This window comes from Corylus avellana, chromosome ca1, assembly GCF_901000735.1.
Source record: "Corylus avellana chromosome ca1, CavTom2PMs-1.0".
NCBI lineage: Eukaryota > Viridiplantae > Streptophyta > Magnoliopsida > Fagales > Betulaceae > Corylus > Corylus avellana.
Window position 1 is genome coordinate 48,667,501 of NC_081541.1, and position 20,931 is coordinate 48,688,431.

At 38.4% G+C, this 20,931-nt stretch overlaps 1 protein-coding gene across 1 annotated transcript; it reads left to right on the forward strand.

The window, feature by feature from the left end:
- Positions 1-121: 121 nt before the first annotated feature.
- LOC132167405 (serrate RNA effector molecule-like) lies at positions 122-20,589 on the forward strand. Its single transcript, XM_059578372.1, has 12 exons — positions 122-579; positions 1,710-1,834; positions 5,904-5,961; positions 11,870-11,944; positions 12,063-12,137; positions 12,339-12,386; positions 12,623-12,691; positions 12,786-13,589; positions 13,680-13,725; positions 13,880-14,166; positions 14,267-14,449; positions 20,238-20,589. The coding sequence occupies exons 1-12, from the start codon at positions 224-226 to the stop codon at positions 20,296-20,298; spliced, it is 2,187 nt and encodes a 728-aa protein (XP_059434355.1). The 5' UTR covers positions 122-223; the 3' UTR covers positions 20,299-20,589.
- Positions 20,590-20,931: the final 342 nt, after the last annotated feature.

Here is a 20,931-nt window from a genome sequence, read left to right on the forward strand (position 1 = left end):
ATAGTAGGTTTTGATATGTGAAAAATATTGCTGGACACGTGTATCCACGTGAGCACCAATAGAGTTTTGCTTCCAAAACCAAAGTGCTCGAATTGCATTCTCATTTATCACATCACGTATACCCTCGACCCGCATATTTCATTTTCCACCCTATCAATCAGAAACCCTCCAGTTCTACCCTTTCATTCCCCAACAAAGTCTGAAATTCCTAGGGCTACGTTTCATGGCAGAGGTGATGAACATGCCCCCCGACTCTGTCGACCAGTCCCCCAAGCCCTCCGCCAACGACGAGGCGCCACCGCCTGTGCCTGTGCCTGTGCCTGCGCCGCCACCGCGCAGGAGGGAGAGGGACAGGAGGGACGAGCGGGACGTGGATCGGCCACCGGCCCGCCGCGATTACTACGACCGGAACGCGTCGCCACAGCCAAGGGAGAGAGAGCGGGACTACAAGCGCCGCCGCAGCCCCAGCCCCCCGCCGTATCGCGACCGCCGCTACTCTCCATCTCTTCGCCGTTCGCCCCCACCTTTCAAGCGGAACAGGCGGGGGAGCCCCCGCGGCGGCTATGGACCGGAGGATAGGTGAGAGATATAATGGGTTTTGGCAACGTTTGAGTGATTATTTGGTGCATTTTGTCTAAATATATAGGTTTTTTCAATTGCTATTGATGATGGATTCTTTTCGTTGTTAATTTGCAATTAGTTTATTTCCTATCACTATGCATATGATTAGAATGTAACCGGCCTACGTACAGCTTACCGCATCACTTGGTGCGAAAAACCCACCAACTTAGTGATCACTTGATAATATTAGGCCTATTACTATATCACAACCCGTTTTAGCAAATTAACATGCACAATCAATGGAAGACCAATTACAAAAGAAATATTCTTACATAGAGTTCGTATCATCATACTGTTTGAAGGGCGTGGAAGGGCCATTTGGCTCCTATCCATGTTGAAAAAATGATGCTAGTTTGCTGCTTGTGTGGAACCAGGTTGTGGATGAATGGATGGTTTTTAGGGCATGTTGTTTTTGAAAGTGTTGGAAATGGTTTGCCACGGATGGTGCTATTGATATTAGGTTAGGGTCCATTTGGGATATAGTAGCAGTAGAATTTATTTTTGTTTTATGGTTCGTGACTATTGTTGTTATCTTTTGTTTATTTACTTTTTTTTTTTTTTGGGGTGTTCCCTCCCAATGCTTTCCGCTGTTCTTTTGTATTGTCTGTGTTGTTTATAGAGGATAGCTTTGATTGGGTACAATACTATGGAAATCAGGTTTTTTTGGTGGGAATATTGACACATGCATATTGCGCTGTTGCTGATATAAATTAGTTTTGACCTCCACAGTAGTTCCCTCCCCCTTTCTTCTCTGTTCCCCTTTGTCTTTAGGTATTTGTTTGAGGTTGCTGAGAAAGTTGATGTATTTTACATGGCAGCCTTGACCTGTTTCCTTCAATAGAATGTGTTTGTAGCACGAAGTCAACATGATAACTTAACATATATTTTCTTTAAAAGATAAAGAAACCAGAGAGGGTGGATTATGCTTATTGTTCCTGTATTATAGATTTTTTTTTATTTGACTAGCTTATTGTTTTAATTAGTTTTTAATAATTTAGCTAACTAATTATTATTATTTTTTAAAAAAGTGGATTAATGTTTTGCAAAATTTGTTTGGTTATTTTTACCTTATGTTAATGATTGTTTAGGTTTGGCTATGATTATCCTGGTGGATATGAGCGTGGGATGGGGGGAAGACCTGGATTTGCTGATGAAAAGTCTCATGGTCGGTTTATGAATCGTTCAGCTGGTGCATATCAAAATGGACCTTCTGGTATGTGTGTTTTTGGTTTTGCTTTGTCGTAGTTTGCATGTGTGGAAGCTCTTTGATGATCATTGCATGCTAATATAGTTTATGTGTCTTCTTTTGAAGCAAAATCTCTTCATGTTACATATATTGAGGTAAAAATTAAATAGCAATATGTGCAGCGTGTCCAAAGTTTCAAGCACGAAAACAAAATTAATGAAAGGTTTCAAAAACAAGAAGCCGATCTTGATTAATAGAAGTCCGATGCAATAACCTTTGTCTATGTGTCTGCATGTTTTTCATGTGTAGATACATATAATTCTACTCTCATTGATTTATTTGTTTTATGTTGCCTTTATGTCCTGATAAGCATCAAGATAATTAATGGAGTAAATCATATTGCTTACTAGATACAATGTGAACAAATATAACAGTCTGTGGCAATGACAATGAGTTCAGTATTTGTGCTACTGAATTAATTTTCATTGCCTAAAAAAAACATCTTTAAATGTGATATTATTGTAGAAACAATATATATTAGATAGGTAGAGATCACTTTGTATCTTTGGACAGTTGTTTATGTTTTTTCTTTAGTGATTAGTTATCTTGATTTTCTTGCTCTTTTTGCCATTACTTCCTAGGTGGTTCTCTGATATACTTCCTTTGTACTTGGGGGCGCCTTACCCTTTTAACGATATTTCGATTAATTATCAAAATATTAGATAGAGAAAATTTTCCCATTGTTTGTAATTGTTTTTCCTCTAATCGGTTAACCAGTTTGCCCTAGATCAGTGGCAAGCATGATGGTGATTCTTGGGTTCCAAAACAATATCGTGAGATCAATTTCTTTTCCTTTTTTTTTTTAATCGAGATATCATTATAAGTGGAAGGCGCCCTCATGTACACAAGAAGTATAAATGAGAAAACACCTAGTTTGAAAGAAAAAAAAAAAGAACAAGAAAATTATGATAAGCAATCACCAAAGGAGAATCAAAAGCAGTTGTCTAAAGATACAGAGTATTAAAAAAATAAGGACTTCATCTCATCCAATGTCCTCTCACGGTCCTCAAAATTTCTGTCATTATTTTCTCAAAATAGAAACCACATGAAGGCACCATCTTCCACATAGTAGCACTTCGAGAGTTGCCCACGATCCACCAACATGCATACGAGTCGACTACTCGTTAGGCATAACCCGAGACAGCCCAAATCGGCTGAAGAATTTAGAAGAAAATGGTCCATGCACTCCTCATTCCTTTTACACATGTAGCACCTATCGACCATAATAACACGCTGCTTCCTAAAGTTATTTATGGGAAGGATTTTTCCTAGAGCTGCCGATCAAGCAAAAAAGGCTGCCTTCAAAGGAACCTTAATCGGTCAAACACTCTTTCAAGGGAAAAGAAACCATCATTACAAGGCATGACACTGTAGAAGTATCTAACATCGAACAAACATTTTTTGGAGGGGACCTACCAAAATATGAATCAAAAGGTCTCTAGATCTTAGAAATATAGGTTCATTGATAGACTTTGAAAAACGTTATGCCGACTCCAAAAACTTGTTTATCACAATTTATGCGTAATTAATTCTATGAAGCAATAAACAATTCAATCACCCAAAATATATAAAGCAATAAAGAGGCAGACACATATATTTTGGTTACGAAGAGGAAACCTTTTAGAAACCGATCTAAAAGTAAAACCTCTCCGGGGCAGCGAAATCCAGGAAATCACTATCAAAAGATTATCCAGAGATTACAGATACTAGGAACACTTACAACCCTTTGCAAGACCTTGGCTCTGTAAGATTGACAAGCCTACAACTCGTCTCCTTGCTCACAATCTTCTTCAACGTGATTCTCCTTTACCGGACTCTTTCGATAAACTTCTCAACTGTAGATTTATCAAAGGAATAACTAAAACTCTAAGAGATTCAATTTAACGCTCACCACATATGATCTCTCTTAGCACAGCCTCCGACGAACTCTCTGGGGGTGAAAATTCGTGCCTCTCTCTTCTATAATGATGTATATATACCCACGACAAAACCCTAGACCTAACCCACTTAAAATCACGTTTTTGGGCCTAAAACGGGGTGTCCGGACAGGGCCTTGCGGAGCAAACATAGAGTTTCTGGAAATGTGGTCCGGACCGTGAAAGGCTTGTTCGACAGGCATGTAATGGGTGAAACATCATTCTGGAAATACTGTCCAGCCTTGATCAACAGCTCCGATCTATAGGCGTTTGTGGTCCGATTGAGCTGAAATTTTGCAGGGACGTTCATGACACATGAATCTACATTATGAACTGTGGAAATTGGATTCTGAGCATTCTATATCAGTGTTTGAGCCTGTAAACAGTAACTTCTGTATTTTATAACTGAATTAAGCCAACACAAGAACTAACAGACTTGAAATAGGAAAGTTTGGAAAACTGCATGCAAGAGCACCCAAATCCAAAACACTTGCAAGCGAGCTTTGTTTCGTCTAAGTGAGTCATTTCACTTACCAAAAACCAACTGTTTAAGATCCTACAAAGTGATCAAACCAAACGTTTCCTGTGGCCCCCTATCTTTCCGTACCTTCTAACGTGCATTGAATAGAGAAAAGTTAGCGAAAATACTTATGTATAGGCTAAATGAAACCCACCAGACAGGTCAAGACGAGGATGTCTCTTACTCTACACAACTGGAATTTCAACGATGCAAAAAGCAGCAATTTTAAGCCCAAGACCAGCACCAGCAGTTCTCAGTTGAGGACTCGTGGGATTACATGCTCGCAGGCCACAAAGCTACAACTTTGGTTTAGTGGACCTTAGCCCCACATGCTGGCTGGCCTTCTATTAGCTTCATATTTGTTCTCGATTCCCTTTCTCTTTAGCACATCTGCACTTTGCCTCCAATCCCCCCAACTATCTCCCCCCATTCGTCAACTTTTGTTTGCTGGATTCCATCCCTTCTCTACCACAACCTCCTTTACAGTGAGCTGTTCTCGCTGCCATTGATTGCCAAGCTGGATCTCCCTCCTTGATTTTTGTGCCAGATCCTTGTTCCTCTGGTTTAGAACTAATTCTGCATCTGAATTTGGCATCCAGGACCTTGTTTGCTCAAAGCCCGGCCTGACTCTTGTTTTCTTATGTCCATTGGGCCAAACAAAGAACTGGCTAGGTTTTATTGGGTAGCGGCGATGATGAACACAGTGGTGGTGGCGGAGGAGGAGTGGGAGGTGGTGTAAGGGTGGACTAGCTTTGGGTTGTCCTGATGCGCCTCAAGCAATCCACAGTTATGTCACTGAAATTCCCCTCTCTCTATCTCTATGCCTGTGGGCTCTATCTCTATTTCTTTCTTTAAGCCTTTCTCTCTCTTGGGCCAACCTTGAATCTAGAAAATTGGAAATTTTGGTTTCAAGTGTTGGCATAGAGAAAAAACTTGGTGTCAATGATTTAATGGGAAAGGGATGGAAGTGATCGATAAGAAAAATTTGATACTGCAAGTTTGATTAAAAAAATTCAAAACTTTTGGGGTGTAAATACTAAATACGAATTGACCTAAACCACGAGGTGTAGATGCATTTTGTATTTTTATAATTAATAGGGATCTTACTACATATATTGTAATAACTGAAAGAACTTGAAAAGTTTGGATCTATTGGAAATTTTTTTGAATTGATGCTTGGGCTTGGAAAAGAAAGGTTATCGAAAATATTCCATGGTAGTATTCTTTTCCCTTCCAGTCCAATGTGAACCAAAATATGGTGAAAAGGTTTTGCAACCAAAATTTGATGAAAGAAGTTATTGCCCCAACAATAGTTGTTGGTAAATCAATTATTTATTTATTTTATTGAAACCTTTTTTTAATGTTTTTTTTTGGATTAATAGTGAAATTCGAACTCAAGAACTCACCCCTGCCTTAGGATGCTTTTAGTACTTTACAACTGTAGGACTACTTAGGCTAATGCTTTAACTTGGGGAAATTTGGAAAGCATACTTATATAATATAAAACTTTACAACTGTAGGATGCCTTGTATTGTGTGTTTGTGTTTATTCTTTCTTTTTTGGGGCTGATTTTTTCTCGTCTCTTTTTTTTTTTTGGCAGACTTTGAATCAAATCGTGGTGGTTATGCAGATTCATCAAACACAGCGAGCACACAAAGGTTAGATCTTTATGTATCAACTCTCTTGATCGTAGATAAAAGTGCATGGTTTATCTTGTGCCTTCCTTTTTTTGTTTTGCCTGAAAATGGCATATCCCCACCCCGAAATTAACAACGGACTTTCTGAGTGTTTTATATTTAACTATCAAGAAAGTTCAAAATCAAATTAATAATGAAAAGATCTACTTATTGGAAAAAAATTAAGCAGTTTTGTTGAAAGCGTGCCTAGTATGCTTCAAGTGCAAAGTGCCAGAGCAAAAGCGATTCTTACCATAAAGTGAAGTGCGTGTAAATAAACGCATCTAAAGCAGAAAAAAGCGTGCCCTTTTTTTCAAAGAGCCAAGCAGTAAAATGCAATAATGGATGCTCATTGTTTTAATTTAAAAGTTATGTAATAAATTATAAATAGCCATTGGATGTGAAGCCAATGAAAATTTATCGTTGATTAGCTATATGCACTCTGTTTTTGAAGTCTAGTACAATACACACAATTATGTTTTTATTTATTTATTCATAAAAAAGTAGTCTAGAAGAAGACATCAAAATGTGGAACAAATCATCTACTCCCTTTTCTGGCCAAAATTTCTTTTATTCTTTTCTATGAATTTATTCAGAGCAAAAGAAAGAGAAAATAGCCTAAAAGTGATATAATGTTTAATTCAGAATGTATATGAAAACAAAAAGGAGATGCCATTTAAATGAAATGGAAAGTTTTGGGATCATTTATTCAGTTTAAATGACTATCATTTATTGTTTAATTGTTTAGTAGTTTAACAATATAGTTATATCAAGTATTTGTAGTTTTAACTGAGCATATAAGTATTTAATAGTTCAGGTATATGACATTATGTATACTGAGAATTCAAATAACATATTCTGCTAGATATATTCCTATATAACAATTCTGAAGAACAAAAATTGACTTGACCTGTGTTAAAAAAAAACTGTGCTTTACTTTGATAAGGTGTGCACCTGTGCTTCACAGCTAGGCTCCATGGGGCCTTTCATTTAGTGACCCGAGGAGTTAAACAACACTGGAATTAAAAATCTATTTTCCCACTCTTTTTTTTTTTTTGTTTTTAATTTATGAATAATAATTTTTATTAAGAGGAGAAGCAAAGCTCACATATAAGAAAATTATACAAGAGAAGCCACCACCCTAATGGGGTCGAAAATAGAAAGTTAACAAGATCTACAAGATTAGAGAAAGAGAAATTAAAAGAGCTCTCAAGGAGGAGGATTTTAACTATAGCACGTTAGACTTGCGATCCTCAAAAAGACGCCGGTTTCTTTCTCTGCAAATGATCCACATTAGAATAGGAGGGATAACTTTCGTATGGCCTCTTTGGATTGACCCCGACCTTGTGTGTTCCAACAATGTAGTAGCTTTAGGATATTGCTAAGCATGATCCACAAGACGCTAAATAAGATTAGAACCAAGTGCTAGTTCTCGCTAGTAAACTCACAATGGATGAGGAGGTGGTCAACTGTCTCCTCGCTCTTTTTACAAAGACAACACCAATTGACAAGGGTAAGAGCCAGCCTCCTAAGATTATCAATCGTGAGGATTTTGCCCAAAGTTGCCATCCAAGTGAAGAAAGCAATATGAAGTGGAGCCTTCCCCTTCTAAACACTCTTCCAAGGAAAAAGACAAGACTCTCCAGACTGTAGTGAAAAGTAATAGCTCTTCACATCAAACCCACAATTATTTGCTGGGGTCCACAACATTTTATTTGTCTCTCTCAGATGGGTTTTCAAAGATTACAAAAGATTGAGAAAAGCAACAAGGGACTCAAGCTCCCAATCCTGGACCACCCTAAGAAAAATCGAGTTCCAATGGACATAAGTGCCAACAACGTCCATGTAATCTGACACTGGACCCTTTGTCATGAGTGACGGAATAGAGTTATGGGAATAAGGACTTGAGATTCGCTATTAGAAATGAATGCAAGACTTATCCCCTACTATGTAGGAGACCAAGTTTGAGAAAATCCCCCAGCCGTTCCAAATATTCCTCCAAAGGCCCACCCGATATGGCGTTCGAGTATTCTCAGAGCACCAGCCCCTCTTTGGATCCCATACTTCTCAACAATCACCTGATTCCATAAGGAATCTCTTCTTGAGTGAATCTCCAAAGCCATTTACCCAATAAAGCTTTATTAAACAGCATGAGGTTTTTCACACAATCACACCTAACCCTCCAGGAATCAGGAAGCAAACAGTTTTCCAATTCGCTAGATGGAGCTTAGGCTCTCCATCAAAACCATCTCAAAGAAAATCCCTTTGAATACGCTCTAATCTTCTGGCTATATTGGCTAGTAAGTGGAAAAGAGACCAGAAGTACGCAGGTAAACTGGAAAGCGTTAAGGCGACCGCCTTGAGACAAACATATCTTCTTCAAACTAGCCAATCTTCTTTCCATTTTTTGAACTACCCTGTTCGAAATAGCTTTGGACTTGAACGAGGCACCCAGGGGAAGACCCAGATATTTCAACGGCAAAGAAGAAATGCTACAATTTAGAATGTCAACCAACTCTTCCTGATGTGGTACTTGACCCACCGCAACTAATTATGATTTTTGAAGATTAACCTTCAAACTTGAAATAGCCTCAAAACACAGAAGAATGTCCCCTAGATCATAAATATGGTCTCGATTCACATCACACATAATTGAGAGTGTAAGGTGGGAGATCTCCAGAGGAGTAGCGTTATGGAGGTTGACTCAGAATCCAGATAAATAGCCCCCTACCGTAGCTCTAGACAACATCTTACTAAGAGCCTACTTTGATGCATGATCTTCAACCCAACACTATATTAGGACCAATTAGTTAATGGTTATGTTTTGATGTGGAAAGGTTTAGGAATGTTTGTTTTTTATTAGGATTCAAATTTGGCACTGGAATTTAATATTTTCCATTACTTATAAAAGAATAAAAATAAAAATTGGCACTGGAATGATTAGTTTTAATTCTAAGGATCCAGAGGTCTGGTTTTAAAGGCTTAAAGAAAAGAAAAAATATAATGGAAAAAACGCAAGAGAGAGAGGAAATGAAGTCTAAATCATCTCAAAGGCCTCGAACGCTGCTAGAAATTCACTTCCATTGAACTCTGAATGCTACTGATTATAAACTCTTTTATAGGCTGCTAATAATCCTTTCTGAATTGTGTAAGGTAAGATGAATAGTGTTGGTACCACTTTGTCCTCTTTGTTGGAGTTGAACAATGTCATTAGAACATCCATATTGCCAGAAACAATGTTGAACTTTGTTTGGTATGATGGAAATTGTTTTATAGAAGTTCCATTGTTGAATAAATCTTAAACATGTAATGCAGCGGACCAGTTTCTTCTAATCTTGACATTCAAAGATTCTTCTACCACTTCTTGAAGATCTTCATTGTGTTAACAACCAAGAATTTTTATCCCTTTGACATCTTTTTTTTTTCTTCCTCTTTTTAATAGACCCTAGCAGGTCAAGCCTAAAGTTGTGACCGGCCCCTTTAACACGAATTTAAGTTTGTATCCAAAGAGATATGAAGTTGGATCAGACCATAACTAGATACGAATTTCATAAACAGGATAAGTTTAGTTTACAGCCCCCAACAACAGTGTGTAGAAGAGGTGGGATAAGCGGTTGTTAGTTTTAGTAATTACAAATTGACCACCAAAAGTTAGTCTGAACTCAGGCCATCAACCTTAGAAATTCTGTACCGTACTTATTTACATGTAATATCATTTAATTATCTCCATTTACTTAATACATTACATGTAAATAGGGAATCCTCCGACTTGAAGAGCAAAATAAAACAAAAAAAAATTGAATTCAATAAAAAATCCTAAATTCTAAATTCACAAAGAATAAAAATTTGGTTCCGACTTGAAGAGCAAAATGAAAAAAATTTAGACATCATAGCAAGGTGTGATTTTTTGATTACGGGTTTTAAGCACAATCTAAAAAACTTGAAAAACTCTTTTGCCCAAATTTAGATAAAAATATCAAAGACTGGCAAAAATTCATGGCAAACTAGGTGTTTGCCAAACTCCTGCTTTAGAGTAGCCATCAGACAGCTCAATGTCTAAGACAAATTTACAGGGCCGTAAGTTTTATAGACATATTCGATTATTTCAAATATCTTTTAGAATTCTTGGCTGCAGCAATGGAGAGGATTTTGTTTTTAAAACCCTTGATAGAAAAAGGAAGGTGTTTCAATGTTGGCGACCCCCATGGAATCCATAAGTTAATTGTATGTAGGGTTGGAATAGACTTTGGCACACTGTCAGGATCTAGATTGGAGTAAGCAAGGGACCTGGCAATCTTCTTAGGCATTACGGTGGGCTGATCACCAGCTAATTTATCATTTATTTTGATACAACAACAAACATGACCTCAGTTTCTTCACTCACGTTTAATGTTCTCTTTGTTGAGCTATTCAAGTTTCTTCTAATCAGACGCTTCTGCTTTTATCTTTTCAGCAAGTGGTGACTCTTCTGATGAGGTCTTGGATTTTTATTAACCTTGTTTGGTTTCTTTCTCTCAGTTTTGGCAACATTGTCTTCTTTTTTTCAATTTTTTTTTAAAAATATTTCTTTATTAATAATTACCAAGAATTTTAGTAAAAAGAGGAGAGCTCTTCAGCACCCTGATTGTGTACAAAATTTATCCTACAGATTAGAAGCAAAACACAATTGCTCAACAAAATTTAGAAAAAAGAAGCATGAAAATAGCCAAAAAGCTAGCATCCTTTCATACCTTGATCTAAGGAATAAATATTTCAAATCAAGCATAGCGAGCTTCACACTATTAAAATCCAATTACTCCTCACAGTCTGCATGTGTTTTTTTTTTTTTTTTTTCCCCTTAAAAATATATATTTTTTTGGGTTAAATTCACTTTACCCCCTTGAAGTTTCAGGAGTTTTTCAATTCGAACCCCAATATTTAAAAATTGGCAATGTACTCTCCTAATGTTTCAAAAATTTTCAATTCAGACCCTTCGTTACTAATTTCCATCTAATTGGACGGAAATCATCCCAAGTGCGTCTCACGTGGGATTTTGATGCCCTCTATTCCAATTATGCCTTCATTAAAACCTATAAAATTATGTAATTACCCTCAATTTTATAGGTTTTAATGAGAGTAATTACGTAATTTTATAGGTTTTAATGAGGGCAAAATTGAAATAGAGGGCATCAAAATCCCACGTGAGATGATTTTCGTCTAATTAGACGGAAATTAGTAACGGAGGGTCTGAATTGAAAATTTTGGAAACATTAGGAGGGTATATTGCCAATTTTTAAACATTGGAGTTCGAATTAAAAAACTCCTGAAACTTCAGGGGGTAAAGTGAATTTTCTCCTTTTTTTTTTTTTTTAGAACATATATAGGCTTCAAAACAATTTCCTAATGGAAAAGATTTTGGTGTGTTAAGGTGCCCCCAAAAAAGCATTCATCAAAAAAGGTGCCTCCAAGAAAGCTGCAGTGGGGGGAAGATCCTCATGTTAGAGAACTTTTTTGAAGAGGAGATAGATTATTGTAGCATTAAGGCTTCTCTCAACTCAAAAGACTTTATCAGATTTTGACAGACGACTTGATTCATTTTCTGTGTCTTGTAATACTGAGATGCAGACCCACTATAGTGCTATTTGTATAATTGCTATTATGCACTTGTGTAATGCTTCTTTCGACACGACAATATTTTTTTAAGAAACAAATTTAATTGCTCACATTTTTCAAGTCTCTCTTTTTTTTTTTTTTTTTTTTTTTGTATTATTATTATTATTATTTTTTTGTGCGGTGGCTTTTCTGTTATAGTTGATGAATGTGGTCTATCTAATTTTTATTTAACTTCTACCGAAGATGTTATTTCTTCAGACCCATATATTAATGTGATGCAATACACAAATTGTTTCAGGGAGGGCTTGATGTCCTATAAGCAATTCATTCAGGAGCTTGAAGATGATATCTTACCTGCTGAAGCTGAGCGTAGGTATATTCTGGGAAGTAAAATATGTTTTGAATCTTTTTTTTTTTTTTTTTTTGAGCATTTGCTAATAAATTGATAGTTTATTTTTTATCAACAAATGATTGTGCTTTTGATTATTTAGGTATCAAGAATATAAAACAGAGTACATTTCTACTCAGAAACGTGCTTTCTTTGATGCTCATAAAGATGAGGAGTGGTAGGTTCTCTTTTTGTGTTGTTGATTATAATTGGTTCTTTTTTGGCTGTTATGGTTCATCAATGAAGTAATTTTCTAATGTCAACCATTCATATAAATATAGTTTTTTTTTTTTTTTTTTTTTTTTTTTTTTAATTTTATTTATTTATTTAATTTTTAATTTTATTTTTTTAACTAATTATATTTAATCTGTCAATGAAGGTTGAAAGACAAGTATCATCCGACCAATTTAGTTACTGTTATTGAAAGGTGAGTACTACTTCAATATTGGTCTGAAGAATGAGAAACACAAAATCCTTTTTGCATCAATTGAGCTTGGTATGGTTAAGACGTATTGTGTATTTTTTGTGTGCGCACACACACACAGATACATACTCATGCATATTTACCATACTAGATTAATATATTGGCTTAATAACTTTTGAGGGTAGTTAGCTGGACATGTTAATACATCTTGTTTGGTTTTTAATTTCTATGCCTTGCAGGAGGAATGAACAAGCTCGAAATTTGGCGAAGGATTTTTTGCTTGATTTGCAGAGTGGAACACTTGACCTGTACTCTCTCTCTCAAAATAAAATAAAATAAAATGATAGAGAACAGAAAGTTTGCGTCTTCATGGCTATGACACATCTGTCTTCTTTGATGTAGAAATCCTGGTGTTAATGCCTTATCATCAAACAAATCGGGGTTAGCAAGCGATCAAAACTCTGATGATGAAGCAGAGGCTGGTGGAAAACGAAGAAGACATGGTAGAGGACCAGTTAGAGAAAATGATTTTTCGGCTGCTCCAAAGGCTCCCCTTGTTAGTACTGAGCCTAGAAGAATACAGGCAGATATTGAACAAGCTCGGGCCCTGGTACGCAAGCTTGATTCTGAAAAAGGGGTTGACAATAATATTTTATGCAGTGTTGGTCATGACAAAACTGACAGTGATAAGTCCCATGGTGGATCTGTTGGTCCAATTATAATTATACGAGGCTTAACATCTGTAAAGGGCCTAGAGGGTGTCGAGCTTCTGGATACACTTATTACGTATCTCTGGCGGATCCATGGTTTAGATTACTATGGCATGGTTGAAACTAATGAAGCTAAGGGTTTTAGGCATGTAAGGCCAGAAGGAAAGAATTATGAAGAAACAACCAAAGCTGGGGCTGATTGGGAAAAGAAACTTGACTCATTTTGTCAAGAAAGGTTGAAAGGTCAGGATCCCTTGGAATTAATGACTGCTAAGGAGAAGATAGATGCAGCTGCTGTTGAAGGCTTAGAGCCATATGTTAGGAAGATAAGAGATGAAAAGTATGGATGGAAGTATGGCTGTGGAGCCAAGGGCTGTACGAAGCTTTTCCATGCTTCTGAATTTGTGCATAAGCATCTGAAGCTTAAACACACAGACCTTGTAATGGAACTGACTTTGAAAGTGCGTGAGGATCTCTATTTCCAAAATTACATGAAGTAAGTTTAAGTTTTGTTTGTTTGTTTGTTCATTGTAACTATTGGCAGTATTTTTTGGATGAGGTGACGAATACCTTATTATATATGCAGTGATCCAGATGCTCCAGGTGGAACACCTGTCATGCAGCAACCTCAGGTATCTTTTGCTCATGTTGTATGTTATACACATATGGGGCAATAATAAAAATATTTAAAATCTCAAACTATTACTCGTATATGATGTTCAATTGATCCAATTTATGCCTGTTACTTCTGTATTTTATATGATTCATTACATGACCTATTTTCAGAAGGACAAGCCACAGAGGCGAAGACTGGGTATGGAGAACCGATTGAGAGATGATCGTGGCAACCGGAGGGATCACGAACGTATTGACAGGATTAATGATGGTGAACGGTTTGATAGGAATGAGAATTCCCCTTCCCGCGATCGACAATCTAAACCCGGTGTCCTCGATGTAGGGAATCATGATGACTCAATGTATGATGCATACAGTGGGCAAGCCATTAGTGGTGTTGCCCCGTTTCCCTCAGATATACCTCCTCCACCAGTATTAATGCCTGTTCCTGGTGCTGGGTTGGTTGCCCCTTCATATCATACTTTACCTTCTTTTCTGAAACACTTGCAAGTTAATTTTGAAACTTATTTTAAATCTCACCCGTATTGATTATTGCAGGCCTCTGGGACCCTTTGTTCCTGCCCCTCCAGAAGTTGCAATGCAGATAATACGGGAGCAGGGGGTAGGGCCATCCTCGTATGATGGCAGTGGCAGAAAAATGCGACCTGGTCCTAATATTGGAGGGCCAACACCTATTCTTGTTCCCCCAGCTTTTAGACCCGATCCTAGACGGATGCGAAGGTATGTGATATTATGAATCTTTCTATGTTACTGGGTTGTCAATCTGCTCAAGTGCTCATCAGTAATGTTTTTGTTCAGTTATTCCTGCTTGAATGCATTTCATTCGTTGTATTATATTCTTTTCTGTAAATTTACCCTTTTGCTCAGTTATTCCTGTTTGAATACAATTCATTTCTCTCTCCCTCTCGGCGGCGTGTGTAGGCGCGCCTTGCTAGCTTTTGTTGGTGTTTCGGTTTTCTTTGTTCTGTGTTGGTTGGTTGGCTGGGTGTTACTGGGAGATGTTGTCAAAGATTTTCTGTGAAGCTGCTGAGTTTTTTTGTCTTTGAATCTGTTGGTATGAAGTCCACAACGGAGAGGCTTTTTTTTTTTTTTTTTCCTTCTTCGTTGACTCAAAATTAATTGAGTTCATCCTAGAGCCATGAGGAAACTCCTCCAAGGTCACACGTAGTAGAATGCAGGAAGGGTTATCTCCAGTCAATTTCTTTGGGAAGAGCAGTTTTCTGGCTGCTTTCGACGGTTGAAGACATGGCAAAAGTAGAGTGGGCTTCCTTCGTAAGTTTAGGGACTCACAGTGCGTCCTTTTGGGCCAGTGGTCCAGTTACCATTACAGGTGCTACATGGCCATTGAAGAGTTTAGTGGCGGTGGGTGAAGGGGCTTTTTCCTTATTCCTAAAGGCAAGAAAAAATGGGGATGGTGTGGTTTTGTGGAGGTGATGTGGTACTTGCTGGTTTCGTATACCCCGGTGTGCCAAGCTTCTCTGGCCATCGTTCAACCCTCCCCGAGCTTCAAAATGTCCTAGTGGACTGCTTGTTTGCTTAGGTGGTAGCTGGCCGTGGTGGTCCGATCAGTTCCAACAAGAGTGGCGCCAGAGGGGCCTATAACAGTGAGCTAGAGAGTACGACCCTCTAGACACACCTAGTGTACGGTTGCACACCTATCTAGTGTTGTTGGCGTTCTCTCCGCTCGAAAATTACCAAAGCAAAACGGGAGGGGCAGGAAGGTGGGCATACTGTTCTTCCCCAAGTGGAAGCTACATAAGGCTAAAAGAGTAAGTCTTTAGTACTTGAGGAAATCAAGCGCTAGCATCGGTATACATTTGAAAGTCTACATGGATGAGAGTGGAAAGCATTGTCATAGGGAGAAGCTTAGTTGATTCTCATGTGGATCCTCTGCATTAGCAACTCTTACAAGGCTGTAGAGCAGGTTGGCGGGGTAAATCATCCATTAGTTGTCCTAGTGCTTTGGCCTAGCGGTTTGCGCAAGCCCAAGTCAATTAAAGCCAGCCTCTTTTAAGAAGCCCGCTGTATTAATGGGTCCACAGCCAAGCTTTTGCAGCCTACGTTTTCCATTTTGTGAATAGTGGGCTCCAATCCAAGATATAATGTTGGTTGGGCCTCACTACTATGTCCCCTGAAGGTCCTCGCTACTGGTTTGGGCCTCGCATTTGGTAACTGGTGTATGGCTAGAGTTACGTTTCTCGGGTCATTGCTCTCTCTTGGGCGTTAGGTCCTTTCAGACCATAAGTGGGTCGTCAATGCTGTCTCTCTTTGCACTGCATCTCGTGGGAATCTATAATGTTAATGAATCATGCTTCCAAGTTGGGGGACGAGGATCGAACAAAGATGTGTATGGCCACAATCTTGCCGGTGGCTTGGGTCTTCTCCACCGGAGATGGACTTTGAGTTTTGTTCCTTCTGTCGTAACTCCCCCACATCTTCTTGCTCAGTTTTGTTCTCGTTCCAGGATGTAGACAGTTTCCTTCATCCACTGGATGCTTTCTCTTGTGGGGTTCCCGACAAAGTTGAGAGTGCTAGTTTGTCTCGATCAGAGGATCAAGTCCGTTATGTTTTTCGTTCTTGTAGCGATGAGCTTTATTTTTCTCAGCTCTGCCCAATTTTTGTGGTTTTTTCTTATTACAAGGAGGGTGCCCTCTATGTCGCCCAACTGAATGCCGCTCTTAACTCAACCCTTCTTGTGAGTAAAAATGTGAAGGTTAAGAGATGCATGCATGGGTTAGAAAATTTTTTGGGGGTTTCTTATGAAGGCTTTGAAGAGGAGGTTTTTGAGTTCTCTGCAATTGAATTCAGATGCAAGGGTCATAAAGGAACACTAGGATCCATAAAAAAGAGATAGGGAGTAGGGTTAAATGAGTTAGGGAACTAAGTAGTTTGTCTTGCTTAGTGAACTATGAATTCAAAAAGAAACCACTCAAACCTTGTCCTGCTCCTTGGTTTTGTGGTGAGGCTTCTACCCATTATGAAACTGAAATTATTAGTTGGAATGTAAGAGGTCTTAATGACGCAGCGAAAAGGGTCATTATTAGCAATTTATTGGAAAACCGAAAGCCTTGTGTAATGTGTTTTTTCAAGAAACAAAAATGGAGTAGATTTTTGCCAGTATAGTTCGGGGCATGTGGGGTCTTTTATGGGGTGGATTATTTTGCCAACCTCCGGAGCATTAATTGGAATTATCTTAATGTGGGATAAATGGGCAGTGGGATGCATTGAAGAGGCGGTGGGCACTTTCTGTGTCTCTTGCAAGTTCAAATCTATTATGGATCAGTTTGTTTGGGCTTTTTCAAGAGTCTATGGACTAAATGCAGATTCTGAAAGTCAGCATCTGTGGGAGTTGTCGGGGGTTTTCAGTTGGTGGGAAGCTCCTTGGTGCATGGGAGGAGACTTCAATGTTACTCGCCTTCGAAATGAAAAGGTTGGGGTGTCTCGATTAACCTTTGCCATGTGGGAATTTTCAGACTTCATTTCAGAGCAGGGGTTGATGGTATCTCATTGGCTGGAGGTTCTTCCACATGATCTTAACAATCAAGACCCCCTTCTTTGTCGAGGATTGACAGATTTCTAGTGTCTCAAGAGTGGGAAGAGCATTTCCCAGACCTGATTAAGTGCCATCTTCCTCAACCTCTATCAGATCATTTTCCCATATTGCTTGATACCGAAGGTATGTTTAGAGGTTCAGACTCATTTAAATTTGAGAACATTTGGTTAAAACATAAGGTTTTGTAGATATGGTAAAATAGTGGTGGGACTCATCAGTTCATTGATTCTCCTTGTTTTGTTTTTACTAGTAAACTAAAACGGCTGAAAATTGACTTAAATTGCTGGAACAAGGACGTCTTCCGAAATGTTGAGGAGAGGAAGAAGTTGAGGAGATTCAGTCCCTGGATTTTCTAGAAGAGGATAGGTTTCTTGTAGAAAAGGAGAGTTAGAAGGGCTAAGGTGAAAGCAAATTTGGAGAATCTTGCCCTAATGCAAGAAATTGGAGGCAAAAATTGAGGGCGATCTAGTTAAAAGAAGGGGATCACAACACGATATGTTTTTCACCGCCAACTTTCATAGGAGAAACAACTTTATCTCCAGTCTTTGTATTGAAGGCACTACCATGTCCGATCAAGAGTTGATCATTGACGATCACTCAATATTGCAAGAATCTCTTCAATGAAACTGTTACTTAGCGACCCAAATTAGGTGGTTTGGGGTTTTCTTGTTAAGACTCGGTAAGAGAGATTGGTTGGAGAGACCGTTTCAAGAGGGGGAACTTCTTTAGGCTTTGCTCAGTATGGATGGTGACAAAGTACCTCCCCACAGCTTCACTATTGACCTCCTTTTTTTTTTTATTTTTTTTTATTTTTTTTTTTATGGGTCTTGTTGTACTATATTGATGATCTTAAGCTAGTCTTCCATAACTGTCATGAGCATGAGATGTTTGAGAAGAGCCTCAAAATGCTACTTTTATCGCTCTCATCCCTAAAAAGATTGCTGAGTCAGAAGTAAAGGATTTTAGACCTATTAGCATGGTGGGGAGTGTTTATAAAATTTTGGTGAAAGTCCCATCAGAATGAATTGGTGCTGGGAATGCTCATTTCAAGCAGTTAGAATTCCTTCATAGGGGGGAGATAAATTCTAGACTCAGTACTTATAGCTAATGAGTGCCTAGACAGCTGTTTGAAATTTGGAAGTCTCGGTGTTATTTGCAAGTTGGACTTGGAAAAAGCCTATGACCATGTCAATTGGGAGTTCCTCTTGTCTCTCTTGGGATGTCTTCATTTTGGTTCTAAGATGTTTGCTTCTATCTCCATGGCCTACTTTTCTATCTTAATTAAGGGTCGTCAACATGGTTTCTTTGGTAACTCTCTGGGCCTTCGCCAAGGGGACACACTCTCGCCTCTCCTCTTCGTGATTGTCACATAGGCTCTCAGGAGGATGCTTTCTAGAGCTATGATTGGTGGTTATTTATCAGGATTCCGGGTAGACATCCAAAATGCTGCCCCCTTGGAAATATCCCACCTTTTTGAAGACAATATGCTTATTACTTGTGATGCAGATCGTGCTCAAAATGATAATTTGGGTCATGTTCTTCTGTGTTGTGAGGCCATTTCTGACTGGGAGGGTAATCTCGAAAATCTGAACTAGTCGCAATAGGGGAGCTTCTACATCAGGAAGAACTGGCTGATATTCTCTGTTGTAGAGTCTCTTCTCTACCTATGAAATATTTCGGTCTTCCCCCAGGTGCTTTTAAGTCGAAATATATTTGGGATGAGATAGTTGAGAAAATGGAAATAGGATTGGCTAGTCAGAAGAAGATTTACTTGTCTCGGGGTGGTCTCCTAACTCTAATCAAGAGTACGCTATCCAGTTTACTGATGTACTTCTTATCCCATTTACCAACTTGTATAATTAGGAATTTGGAGCATATTAAGAGAGATTTTCTTGGAATGAACCTGGCGGTGAGCCCAAGTTTCATGCAGTGAACCAGAAGACAATCTGCTCAAAGTTTCTATTGGAGGGTTGGGAGTAAAAAATCTCATGCATTTCAATAAAGCTCTATTGGGGAAGGGCTTTGGAGACTCGTGTAAGAGGAGAGTTCTCTTTGGAGATACGTGATTGTTGTGAAGTATGGGGTCCAAAGAGGGGGTTGGTGTTCAGAGGAAGCTTGATGGAAGAATATTAGGAATGCCTGGGGAATTTCTCCATTGTTTCATTCAAGGTTGGGGAGGGTTCTCCGCATCCGTTTCTGGCACGATGTGTGGTGCAGAGCAACTCCTAGTAAGTCTTCATTCGTTGAACTTTATTTGATAAGCTTATGAGAAAGAGGCCTTGGTGTTGGGTTACTTTGATTCCTCCGACGCTTCTACCCATTGGAATTCAAGTTTCACCAGGGTAGTCCATGATTGGGAAGCTGGAATCTCACACTTTTCCTAATTTGTTATATTCCTTGAAAACCCATATAGGGGAGGTAGATAGAATGTTGTGGACCCCATTTAGCAATCATGGCTTTGAAGTGAAGAGATATTATTAATCTTTATAAATCTTTATAGTCTGCAGGACGAGGCCAATGCCTTTTTCTTTCAATAAACTAGTATTCATAAAAAAATAATACAATAAATGTTAAGACAAGACCAATTTCATTCGTTTAAATCAATGTGGTGAAGAAAATGATTCTCTCATAACTTTTTTGCCACAACCATATGTGGCAAACAAGCCGCTGCTGGTGATTTGGGCACCTTTGGATCGATTCTTGTAAAAACTTGACTCTTAATGTTGCTAGCAAAGTTGTATGGAAGAAGTTGGGAATGGCACTGCTAGATTGGTAAATTCCAGTGATTTAAAGAATTGGTTTGTTAATATCTTTGTTGCCAATGATTTGTTAACTTGTGCTTGTGATTTTCGTAGAGGTTTTTAGTTTCCACTTCACTATAGCTTATATAAAATTTCTCTGATTTGTGATTTTGCGAGTATTTACTTTTCTGTGGCGGTGGTGTTTGTGGTGCAGTTATCAAGATTTGGATGCTCCGGACGATGAAGTCACTGTGATAGACTATCGGAGTTTGTAAAGCCTCACTAGATTGGCCTTTTTCCCCAAATGCACGATCGCTTCGGCTTCTTCGTCGAATTAGAGAGTAATCTTGTTTTGAGATTGGCATTGAGTGTGGCTTCAATCTGAGGGCGGTGGTCTTTTATTTGTACCAATAATTAGCTTCTTTTTCTTTGAACTTCCTCCTACAGTTGTTAGGGACCTGAGCAGATTACTTAACACACACACTACCAGATTTAACCAGATTGTAGGCGGTTAGGGTTTTTAAATTGGCATGTTTTTTTGGGTAAATAAAGACTATTTGACCGAATAGGATGTGTTGATTTTAGTCGAATTCAAAAGATTTTGTGAATGTCTTGCCAAAAATAAAGATTATATTTGTGAATGGAATTTATATTTTTTTGAGTCTTCTTAGAAACATTTTCATGGCTTGGATGGAAGCCTACCTTTTGTCCTTTTCTAGTTTTCTTACCCTCAAAATTATTGAGATTTTTGGAAGCCTACCTTTTCCTTGTGTCTCTGCTAGTTAATATGCAATGCTCAATCACAAACAAGCGAACAAGAAATTAATCACAAATAAACTGGTGATATTGGTGTTTTATTTTTAATCAATTTCCGCTAGAAATTCCAGCATGAATTTAAGTTATGAGTT

Excerpts from the sequence above, each read along its gene's own strand:
- LOC132167405 (XM_059578372.1), top strand. The coding sequence starts at position 224 with ATGGCAGAGGTGATGAACATGCCCCCCGACTCTGTCGACCAGTCCCCC. Across the intron at positions 12,387-12,622 it reads TTAGTTACTGTTATTGAAAG|GAGGAATGAACAAGCTCGAA; the intron begins GTGAGTACTACT and ends TATGCCTTGCAG. Across the intron at positions 14,167-14,266 it reads ATGCCTGTTCCTGGTGCTGG|GCCTCTGGGACCCTTTGTTC; the intron begins GTTGGTTGCCCC and ends TGATTATTGCAG.